Below are 12,257 nucleotides of genomic sequence, written 5' to 3'. Positions count from 1 at the left end.
GTTCTCTGTTATAGAACTTTGAAATATGGGTCACCAAAACCAATAAACATATTTTGTAACTGTAAGCATATGCTTCTCTTCCTCCAATAAGCAAGTATGTATGAGAGGAAATATAATGCTGTCAGCTGAACAAAAAGGTCAGTGACTAAATGAAAAAAAATCAAATAAAAAGGATTCTGCGTTTGAACCTTGTAGACTATTCTGACATATCCCCCAAAAAGTTATACATGATTTAGAAATTCCATTACCTTTCATACCTGATATTTACTGACAAGCTGACAAGGCTGACCCAAATGCTCCATGAAACAAGTAACAGACATTTTTGGCCACTGAGGACGGCAAAGGTACACTGGTAGGCGTCCATTAAAAATGTGTTTTAGAAAACCATGACGATAGTTCCAGTTTAACCAAACGTTCTAAATCAGTGCACAAGGTATATTAGATTGCTGGTAACTATAGCAACAGCACTTCAGGCTGGTGCTACATTACCAGTTAACACTCACTGGTGGCTGTAGAGTTTGACTGCATTTTGTGTTCATTTTGACCCTGAGGAAGTTTTTTTTAAACTTTATATTTAACCGAGGAATAATCGCAGAGAGCCAGGCTCTGTTTTTCAGGAACGCCTTGTTCACATTCACATAGCTACACACATTCACACCTGGAAGCTGCCCAGTACAACCACAGTCATATCTGCCATCCGCTGAGCAGCTCCACTGGACCAGGTGGGGGTTAAGCGCCTAGCTTAAGGACACCTCAGTGGTGGTAATAAGGGAGGTGGAGTGCTGCTCTTTCACTTTCCCCACCCAGATTTAACCAATGTTTCCCAAACTTTGTGGCTTGTGAACCCTTAAAATGAAGAGATCTACTCCATAGCCCTCCTCACAGGTTCTGGCCTTATTGTGGATGAGAGTTATTCCTTCTTAGATTGACCTCTTCAGGCCTCTAAAAATCCTGCAATGAAACAAAGTAATAATAATAATAATAATAATAATAATAATAAAAACTTTATTTATAGAGCACTTATCAAAACAAAGTACAAAGTGCTTCACAACAAGAAAAATAAAATACCACAGTGAATGACGAAATATAAAGAAATAAAACACATGAAATACAGAAAAACAATAAAATAAACAGTAAAATAAACAGCCAGTTCAAGTAAAATCAGGATATGCTTTCAGATAAAAATGTGTTTTGAGACGAGATTTAAACGAAGACACTGACTCAGACAACCTAATTTCTTCGGGCAAGTTGTTCCAGAGCCTCGGGGCCCTGATAGCAAAAGCTCTGCCCCCTTAGTTTTCATCCTGGACTCAGGAACAGACAGAGAGACCCTGCCCGAAGATCTCAAACTACGTGAAGGTTCATAAGGGATTACAAGGTCTAAAATATAATCTGGGGCCAGGCCATGAAGAGCCTTAAAATTAATCAACAAGATCTTAAAATCAATCCTAAAACCAACAAGGAGCCAATGTAAAGAGGCTAAAACAGGTGTTATGTGGTCATACTTCTTGGTCCTGGTTAACAGCCTAGCAGCTGAGTTTTGTACAGTCTGCAGTCGTGTCAGAGTTTTTTGATTAAGACAAGTGAACAGGCTGTTACAATAAAGGCGTGAGGAGATAAAAGCATGCACAACAGTTTCTGCATCACTAAGATTTAAAATAGATCGTATTTTTGCAATATTTCTGAGGTGATAGAAACATGATTGGACAAGCTTAGTGATATGTTGCTCAAAACATAAATTGCTATCAAACAGGACACCAAGATTTCGTGCAACAGGCTTGAAATGTTGTGACAGGTTACCAGTAGATGGCAGTATTTGTTTAGTGATGCGTTGGGGCCCAATAACAAGGATTTCAGTTTTATTTGAGTTGAGCTGAAGAAAATTTATCGACATCCAATTTTTTATGTCAGACAGGCAGTCCTGCAGAGAACTCAGCGTACTAAGGTCAGTGGGCTTGACAGGGAGGTACAACTGTGTGTCATCCGCATAACAATGAAAGTACCCAGTATGTAACAAGAAAAAACTAAATTCTAAACACAAGTGAGAAAATCTGCAGGTACAGTGACGGTTTCAATCCGTTTCCTATAGATAAAACAGAAGGCAGGTTGCAGCTCTAGAATTAAGAAAAAAATATTTAGAAAATACTTTAAACAAATAGATTTACATTGGAAATAAGTAGAAACCTCACTGCACTGGGAGATTTTTTTCACCAGTTTTTTAAGATCATAATATCTTAAAAATAAAATCTTGTTGCCTGCCAATTACAGGCAACAATGATTAGGTAAGGAGGAGATTTTTCCAGTGATCTTGTGACCCCTCAGATATGTCTTAGGGACCCATTGGGGGCATCCACTATTTTAAGTCACTACTGGCCAGATACGGTCAGTACACATTGTGCTTAATCATGTAGCCATAATAATAAAGCCTTTTAAACTTTTATACTTCAACGAAGCACCATGGCTTGAGCTTTGTTTTTTGTGTATTTCTCATATAAAATCAAAATATAGGCCTGTCCTGCTACAATGTATATAAATACTACCAATGTACACAAACTTTTTACAGTACCAAAAAGTGAGTAACCAGAAAAATACAGCAGGAACGCTTGTTCAGTGTAAAGATATCAAATACTTTCCTGTGTTAAATACCTGGTACCTCTACCTGTGAAACTTATTTGTTGGTAAGTGAAAGATGTTTATGGTCATTTCTGAGGCTAGTTTGTGGTGTTGTTGTATGGGACTGTATTCTAAGGAAAGGTGTTTGTAATATTTTGTCTACCATATTGGTATAGACTGTACATGGATGAATAAAAGTGTTAGAAATACCTAAGAGAATATAGTACAGATTGTCCTTGTATTAAAAAACCTTGAAATCAGGTTCCAGGTGTACACTTATACTATTTTTGGTAGTCTTGCTACACTCTTGTTAACATGTGGTTTTTCAGTGGCTATTACTTCTGTGCTTGAACACAAGTGGTTACCAAAAACGAAGTAACTGCCTGAAATATGAAAAAGAAAGTTATTTTTAAAAGGATAATGGAATGGGAGGAAGGGGTAAATAATTAGATTTGTCGTTTGGTAGGTATTAAATGGCATGTTAACAAAGTAATAAAAAGACAGCTGGAATATGAGACTGTAATACAGTGGAAGTGTGTTTCTAGTGTTCACAAGAGGTACATGGTTGTACCCTACTGATGTGTCATTTCTTGTTTTCTCCCCACTTCTATGCATGTATCTGTAACAGTCAGCAAACTGCTGTTCAATTGAGTGAAGTTCCACATGATGTTGCTCAGTGGGCGTTGGCACTGATTTGCTGTGACACATCTTCTCTCATGAACGACTCTGCCAGGGCTCTCTTTAAGTCTTAGCCGTGACCTGTCTCCGGGCTATGTGTCAACTGCCCACATCACACTGACTCATTACAATTCTTGGCCATCCCAAAGTGTCATTACGTGTCAGAGCTGAGGAATGGGTAGATTGTGAGCAACCCAAAGATTTTCCATTAGCCTCATTGATTGGCTGTTTATGACCTTGTCTGTTCTCAGGTGTCCTATGTGAAGGCCATTGACATTTGGATGGCGGTTTGCCTTCTGTTTGTGTTTGCTGCCCTGCTGGAGTATGCAGCAGTTAACTTTGTCTCGAGGCAACACAAGGAGTTCATCAGGCTGAGGAAAAAGCAGCGGCAGCAAAGAATAGTAAGTGTAAATCTCTCTCACACACACACTAGCAGATTGTAAAAAGTAAGCATGTGGAGCACACACACACCCTTGTCAGCCTCTATAACATTGACTTATGCCTCTTGTTATTGTGGAACGCTGTATATTCAGGAACTGACAACATCAACACGCTACAGCTGGCTGTCATATTACATGAGGAAGATCTGCTCATTTCAGTTCAGCTCGTTTCCATGGTGAGCACTGACCTGTGAAGAGCCTTCGTGATCCTTTCCCACTGTCACTAAATTTGACACAGAGCAACTACCAACCCCATGGCACTGGGATACCCTAACCCTGCATTCACACCGCAACATTGATACATTTCTGTATTCTGACCTGTTAGCAGCTTGAGACACTTTGACTGCATTTTTCACTACTGTTGTATAACACAAGTTATCCATAATATATCCGGTTCGGTAAGTTAATATGGCGAGCTAACAAACACTAATCAGATAGCTGTATTTTCTTTAGATAGGTCACAAACTCTCAAATTACAGCTAAACAGTACATTAAAATGTGTTTCTGTAAACATTTGAGGCAGGAAATAAGCAATGCAGTAACAGAATATTGATTCATATTTGATCAGCACTGCCTAGTTTGACAGTTTGATCTGAGTTTTATCAGAATCAGAATCAGAAATACTTTATTGATCCCCGTAGGGAAACTCTTTGTTACAGTAGCTCGTCTTTACGTCAGTGCACACAGGAGAAAGTACTAGAAAAAATAAACACTATAAAACAGGTCAGAAATAAATTAAGTATCCTGTCGGTATAAGTATAAGATAAACTAAGTGTCAAGTACCAAGTGGGTTTACTGGTTGGTGATGAAAGTACAGTCTAAAATACAATGTAACTCCTTATGTAATAAATAATATTAATAAGCGGAGGTGCATGTACTGTCGAAGAGTAATTGAGGTATATAGTTTCAGTAGCAATAAATAAGAAAAAACTAACAAGGGGAAAACTAATATTGCACGGAGGTATTACACAGAATATTGCACAATTTATTAATTATGGCGGAGATGTAATGCTCAATGTCCAGTTTAGTGACCTAGGGTCAAACAGACCAACCCTTAGAGGGAGGAGTTAAATAGTTTGATGGCCACAGGCAGGAATGACTTCCTGTGGCGCTCTGTGGTGCTTTTTGGTGGGATGAGTCTTCCGCTGAAGGTGCTCCTTTGCTTGGCCAGCACGTCATGGTGGACGGACCTGCAGACTGGACGTAGGCCCAGACCTACAACCAATCAGAGTAGCGAAATGTGTGACATGTGACTTTTCAAACAGGAGGGGGCAGAAAATTGTATGTTTATGTAAGATCCTATCACTCATAGCAAGAACCCTGAAATCCATCAGTGATGCAGCCTGTGGGAGAGCAAGAGACAACCTTCTTCCTTGCTATCATAACATTTTTAACTCAATGCATTTTCTGTTTCTCTCTCTCTCTGCTTCTCGCTCTTTCCGTAAATGAGCTGTTAAGTCTGAAAGAAGCCGTGAGAAACATTGGTGTAAAAGTAACCTATGTCTGAATGGCAAGAACCCATCGGTTTAACAGATAGATGAAGCCAACATTGTTACATATTCCATGTCTGAAAAGGGCTTAAAAATACAAAAAGCAAGTTGTCCTGGAAAAGGAAAAACAAAGCATTAATACATTATGTTTTAATGTAATTTCACTCGGACCTTCAGCAACATTTCCATGGTGGAGAGAAGGTCATGTGGCTCAGGTCCTATTTGTTTGGCGGCACCTGGAAGTTGCTTCTACGTCCTCCTGGATCAATTCTTCATATATGTTTACAGACTATCTATAATTTTGTCATCCTGGTTGTCCATACTGTAATTTTACTATGTTGGTCTGTTCTGTTCACGTGACATCTATTGCATGTCTGTCCCTCCTGGAGGATGGATCCCTCCTCTGTTGCTCTTCCTGAGGTTTCTTCCATTTTATTTCCCTGTTAAAAGGAGTTTTTCCCTTATCTGAATTGAGGGTCTAAGAATAGAGGGGGTCATAATCTGTAAAGCCCCTTGAGGCAAATGTGTGATATTGGGCTTAATCAATAAAATTGACCAAGAAGCCATTAGTTGTAACTCAAACCCTATAAAGTATGCCTTAGTAGAAAATGGAACCCTTGTTTTTTTATCTTGGTATCATTTGTCATCCAAAGATACATCCCCTAAATTTGATCCATATCTTGACAATTATCAAGGCAAACAGCTTGTAAGTTGACAAATAAAAGCATTTACAGAGAGGTGAGAAACCTTTTGTGACACACAGAGGTTTGTCTCAAGAGAAACAGACAGGACATCTTGAAAATCCCATTAAACAGCTCACAGGCTGGGCAGCTTCCCAGACTCATGGCAGAGTTCCCTGTAAAGGCAGAAGAGTCCAACAGATTTACTGGGCAGTCTGCCCTCCTACATCAGTACAGGAGAGAGAAAATGATGGTCTGTAGAGGAAAGGACTTCCCCTTTCCACATCAGTTGCACAATTACTCCCACTGAGGAGTTTGAGGTCGCAAACTATCCATCTGAGAGATATTGACACATGACCTGATGTGTTGTACTAGAGAGAGGTTGGGAATCTGATGGAGTGTACAAATCCCAGACTGACCAGGTTTAAATCAATGTACTTTACCAGCTTTGTGTTAGTGGCATCTTTCTACTTCTAAGCCAAAACAGTTATAGCAAGTATATCCACACAGCCTTCAAAATTACAAAAAAAAGAGAAAAAAAGAGCTTCCATTTATAGTCTTTACAGAAATAACTTGAACTGGCTCCTTGAGGATTCTTTATTCGTCTTCAAAGCCAGTTCCCTAAACTAACAGCCTCAGATAATGTCCTGTATTATCACACTCACAGTGCCTCTTTAATTAAAAGCAGAGAACGCCTGCTTGAGTTTGTTGTTTGAATTTGAAGTTTGCATCTTTAAATCATTTTATTTTTGGCATGACACAGGTAGTGCTTTTCATTTAAATGATGCAGGGGGAATTTTTGTTCGCAGCTCAATGTGAAGGCCCGTGTCCAAAACAAAATATAAATTCAACACAAATGAATTTCTCTTACAAGAGACTACCCGAAACAAAAAAAGATGAAATAAGGAGAAATAACTGATATTATAATAATTTTAATTTGTCTACCTCCCTTTCCAATGGAGGTGTTTGCCAGTCAACCTGGGAGTTTTGAGTCGTTGAGGAAAGCGAATGACATCCCTGGTAACAACTCAACCTACAGGAATCTGAATCAGCACTGCAGCGCCTGTGCCAGGGTAAAAAAAATGTAGCCCTGTGTCAACCCTGACCTTCAAACACAATTTTTGTCTATGCTCCCAGTCCTCTAAATTGATTATGTCGTGCAACTTTCACTTCAAACTTGAATATATTCTGCCATCTCCCCCACAACCAAACCCACTTTGTGCTGATCTCGCCATGTCACTATAGCCCTATCTTTCTGACATTCTTCCCCTTTACACCAACATTACTAACTTGGAATTCTTTCCCCTTTATTCTCTCCCAATGTGTAACCTTTTTATAAGCTATATTTAAATTCAACACACATTTCTTCTTGTTCTCTCCTTGTCATCAAACTTTGATTCTCCTTTTTTTCCATAACACTCTCCAAGACTGTTGGCATTTACTAAAGACAGAGAAATCGTTTGTTTGTTTATTTTTTTTTTATCTTCTAATTTAAATAAATAGTTCGACATTTTGGGATATAGGCTTATTCGTTTTCTTGACAGGAGTTAGATGACCAGATTGATACCACTTTCTGGTCTGTATGGTAAATATGACAGCCAGCAGTGGTAGCCAGTTAGCTTAGCTTAGCATAAAGACTGGAAACAGGGGGAAACGGCTAGCCTAGCTCTGTCAGAAGGTAATGAAATCTGCCTACCAGCACCTCTAAATATCACCAATTAACAGATTACATCTAGTTTGTTTAATCTGCACAAAATCCAAAGTGTAAAAATGAAACTTGTTACCTTTGGGCAGAGCCAGGCTAGCTGTATCCCCCTGTTTCCAGTCTTTATGCTAAGCTAAGTTAAGATGCTGGCATACAAGTGGTATCAATCTTCTGATCTAACTCTCGGCAAGAAAGAGAATAAGCATATTTCCCAAACTGTCAAACTATTCCTTTTAGTTTTTACAATTATTTTAGTTTAGTGTTACATTATTTATATCTAAAACAGGCAAACTCAGATTGCCACTGATTACTTCCTGAAAACAACCACCTCCACAGTAACTTTATTCTCCACAGAGCACAATGTGATAATCAGAACAGTCTCAACTGATCAATCACAAAGTGTGTAGCTGCTGCTGAGAGCACAGACGATAAGCACCTATTATCTTTAGAGAAACGCACCATTAGACTTAAGTACATGACGTACTGTATCATTTACGAAGGAGTAGGAGGGATAATTAAGCTGTGCTAGAAGATCTACAACTCCCTGTCCCCCTGTTGTATGGTGCAATTTGTCATTGGGGCAACAGAGTTAGTAACCATAAAGTTACTCACAACTAGGCAGTTGTTAGAAGGAGGAAGTTTACAGTAAATTAAGTTTGCAGCTTCGTCTTCAGCTAAACAGTGAAGGTGCAAGCAAAGGGCTGTTGGCAGAGATCAGAGGTAAGGCAAGTTAAGGACTAAATGAATATACTGTGCACGAGACAGTAGAGGCAGGTCTGAAATACATTAGCAGCATTGGACCTTTGACAAGAGTTGGTAGTGTCTCACTGCCAAATCTGTCCAGCACCGAGATGTGAGTGCCAGAGAGCTGCCAGGGTCAGCGAGAGAAAAACGAGGGGGGGGGGAGATCAGAGCTTTCAGGGTACATCACACTGACTACTAATCATCCAATTTAGATCCCACATCTTCACTTTCCCCTGCTAAAGTGAATCTCTCAAAGTGTCAGAGGGATGTCACAGTTAAGCTGCATGTCTATTAATATTCTCTTCAGGAGGGCGGGAACAGTGTCTCATTCACTGAGAGGAAAAAAAAAAAAGTGCCCCGCCATTCATCAAAGCATAAGGCCAAGTACAAGTTTGGTGGGGTTGAGATCATGACTTTTTATTAATAGGCATTTTGAAAGGTCTATCATTCTGCAACTTTGAAAAGAGCTGAAAAGGAGAGATGGAGGTTAATTTTTTGATTAATTTTCAGAATTATAATTTCCTTTCTAACGTCTAATGATAATGCCCTCCGATTCCCCTCTTTGTGTCATCGAAACTTCAAAAAGCTTAATTGATTAAAGAAAGTTTATCTAAGGCTAGTGCCTGTTTTAGCCCCAGTTTCTGCCTCTCATGTATTACCATTACATTTGAATCACAGATGCAAGCAGCCGTTTTTCTGAAAAATAAATACACAGCGTTGTTTGAAGGTTGTTTAACAACATTTACGGTATTCTGAAGGTATTTCCAAAATGCTCAAAGACTCTTCTAACCACTTGCTACACGACAAAAAAAGATTTAACCCGTTTCCGAAGTTGCAACTGTATTTCCTAATTCAAACAAAGATGGTACCAATTACATGTCTTTGCTTAATTTATACAGCGTGAACAAAGTTTATAAAGTTTGTTGTCAGTTATTGTGTAATGATTACTTTGTATTTTCATACAAAAAAATGTGTTTTCTTTTGTTGTACCACATGAGCAAGGACATGTGTCATTTCCAGCTACCTGGATTAGAAAATATAGTCGCAATTTGAGAAATAGGTCAAAAAATATTTTTTGCCCTGCAGTGGATGAAATATTTTTTCATCTAGATGGTCAGAAGAGTCTTTGAGGATTTTGGAAATACCTATAGAACAGCTGCAAGTGAACGTAGCTGAACGACCATATGAGTTTTTCCACACATCACACATTTTTTCAACAAATGCTTACCTCTGTGACTTGAATATACTTTAATGGCAACACATGAGAGGCACAAACTGAGACTAGTGCCTGTTTTACACACGATCACTGACAAATCATCTACTGTATTTAATAAGATTTATCCCTGAAGTCAAAATTTGAAATTTTCAAGAGTGGCCCATGCTTTTTTTTTTTTTTCCTCTGCGGATGTTCTGACTCTGTTGCACTCTGCTGCTACACCCCGAACGCAATTGGGAATCAGCCACTGAGAGGAAATGTAAAAAGCTGCATGCTAATTCTTGTTGACAGCGAGAGGCCAATCTGTTTTCCCTATGCTTGACTCCACAGGAGGAGGAACTGGTGAGGGAGAGCCGTGGTTTTTACTTCCGGGGTTATGGACTGGGTCACACCCTACAGATCAAGGATGCTACCGCTGTGGAAGGGGCAACTGTGTTCACCCCCCCACCTCCAGTTTCCATATACAACGGAGAGGTACTTCACAAGCGTTTTGTGGACCGGGCCAAGCGCATTGACACCATATCCAGAGCCTTCTTTCCCTTGAGCTTCCTCATATTCAACATCTTCTACTGGATCACCTATAAAGTGCTGCGACACGAGGACATCCATGCAAATTTGTAAAAACACTCTCTCCAACCCCAGTTGCTACATTTTAGGTTTTTTCTCAGAGCCAAAACTGCCTGTCAGTCTACATTACAATATAGAAATGTGTCAAGAAGCATATCTGCTTCTAAAAACCATTGCTAAAAACTTTGTGCTCAGGTGCGTCTTCAGGATCTCAGATGAAGAGTGATTAAGCCGAAAGACAAGGTTAAGCTACGTGGATTCAGGCTGGTGTTGTTTGGGATTGCCCTCTCGTTTCTGTCTAGGTTTGATTCATCTGGATTACAACAGAGACAGAACACTGCTGGTACTTGTGGGTTTATGACTTTTGTTTGAAATGATAAGAGTTCAGAGAAGTTGATGTTGATCCTGGCTGGATGAGACACTGACTTGAATTTTGACACTAGGTATCTTTGAATGAATGTTTTTGAAAATTCAAAAATATTTTTTTGTTTAGTTTTGTTTTTTTACACCTTTAGATTAGCAGATGGGTACCAATGGGGGGGGGGGTCTTTGATATTAATATTCAATAAGTGGTGATAATTCAATTCAGATAATATATAACAGTGTATATAAACACAGCTCTTCATTTAACTGCACAAAGCACAAATATGTATTTCCTTTTGTCTAAATTTAAATAAAATGTTATTCTGCCAGAAACCAGAAATGATTTGTTCCTCTTTAAGCTTAAGGTTGATTACTTTGAAAAAGTATGCAGGAGGTCTTGCACAGAAATGCTTATTTAAGTGCATAAGAAATTCAGTCAGAATAACTGCATCACACACACATACACAATTACTTTTCTATTTCAGCCCTTTAATAGACCCCATCAGCTCGAAATCCCAAGAGGGAAGGGAAAAACCTTAAACTGAAGGGGGAAATCAGAAATTTTACAATAAAAGCAAATTGTAAATGCTGCAAAAATCAAAATAAGTAATCAGTTCACATCAGTGATTCAGGGACTTTGTAAAGCTTTTTTTTCTCTCTTTTTTAAAAATGGGAAATCAGAGGGTTGTTTTATCAACTAATGAGTTTGAGAAGGGCTTGGTGTTCTACTGCTAATAACAATGAATTCAGACAGGGAGCTGGAGCCCACTGTCCTTTTGTTGGCAATCCTAATCAACTGCTCTGTATTGTATGGTTCCCCAGGTAATGAAAAAGAGTGTGTATGCACGGGAAAGTGTATGTGTTTTCAAGCATGCCTTTGTTTCTATTTTATCCTCTCTGTTAGATTTTTAAAATGTACCCAGTGTGTGTGTTCCAAATTATTTTTTCAGCCTACTAAAATGGAGGAAAAGCTGAAATAAGACAGTTCTGTACAGAATTTTATAAGGGTTGATGGCATATACATCTTTGGAGCATAAATAAAGACAAGAGGAACCGATTTATTGCCACAGATAGCTGATGGTTTGCCAAATAAGGACGAATAAGGAGTGGCTAGACATATCCACTGAAGTCCTTCATACTGACAGCTTAAGTAGATTTAAAAAACAAATTGTGAGGGCATGCAAATGTCAAAAAGACTGGATGTTGCTTGTCACTGGTACTGCTTTCCCCATCAGTTAAGTCCCAGTTCTATAAACAAACAACTCCAAAATTGAAAACCTTGGACTAGAGACATTTTTTTCCAACTTATACACCTTTTTATAAAAACGTTTATAAGTTTTAGATAATGATTTTAGTAATGTTAACAAAACATTTATTAAGGCTTTATAGAGCAGTTTTAACCCATTAATATGAGCAATTTTTGAGTTGCCACTTTGAAAAATCCCATTGGGTGGTGTTTATCTTCCTTTAGCATGATACTTTCATTGTCTTATCTCTTTAGTTGGTCATGGGGACCCTTCTTCTTTTAGACATCTTTTAACTTATCTATAATTACTAAAGGATTTATGAATCATTTATACATACAAAAAAAGAGGCTAAACTTGTAAACCCTTTATTAGAAAGTGGTTCCCAAAAATGTAGCTAAGCTTCAAAATAAGGGCTGCAGCTAATGGTTATTTTCTTTACTGATTAATCTCTCGATTATTTTTCCTGATTAAATAAATATTATATCTATAAAATATAACAGTCCTAAACCTAAAA

General features: G+C 38.5%; 1 protein-coding gene across 4 annotated transcripts in view; it reads left to right on the top strand.

Annotated features, from left to right (window-relative positions):
- Window positions 1–10,613, top strand: part of glra4a (glycine receptor, alpha 4a) — a 47,717-nt gene extending 37,104 nt beyond the window's left edge. For all 4 annotated transcript variants that reach the window (XM_044205851.1, XM_044205850.1, XM_044205854.1 and 1 more), the window contains 3 exons: window positions 3,543–3,692; window positions 6,864–6,974; window positions 9,897–10,613. In XM_044205851.1, coding sequence (XP_044061786.1) covers window positions 3,543–3,692; window positions 6,864–6,974; window positions 9,897–10,187 — 552 coding nt within the window. In that variant the 3' untranslated portion in view covers window positions 10,188–10,613. The remainder of the gene's footprint in view (window positions 1–3,542; window positions 3,693–6,863; window positions 6,975–9,896) is intronic.
- Window positions 10,614–12,257: the final 1,644 nt, after the last annotated feature.

Source organism: Siniperca chuatsi, linkage group LG8 (assembly GCF_020085105.1).
Source record: "Siniperca chuatsi isolate FFG_IHB_CAS linkage group LG8, ASM2008510v1, whole genome shotgun sequence".
NCBI lineage: Eukaryota > Metazoa > Chordata > Actinopteri > Centrarchiformes > Sinipercidae > Siniperca > Siniperca chuatsi.
The sequence above is the reverse complement of the archived record's forward strand: the minus strand, read 5'-3'. Positions and strand labels throughout refer to the sequence as shown.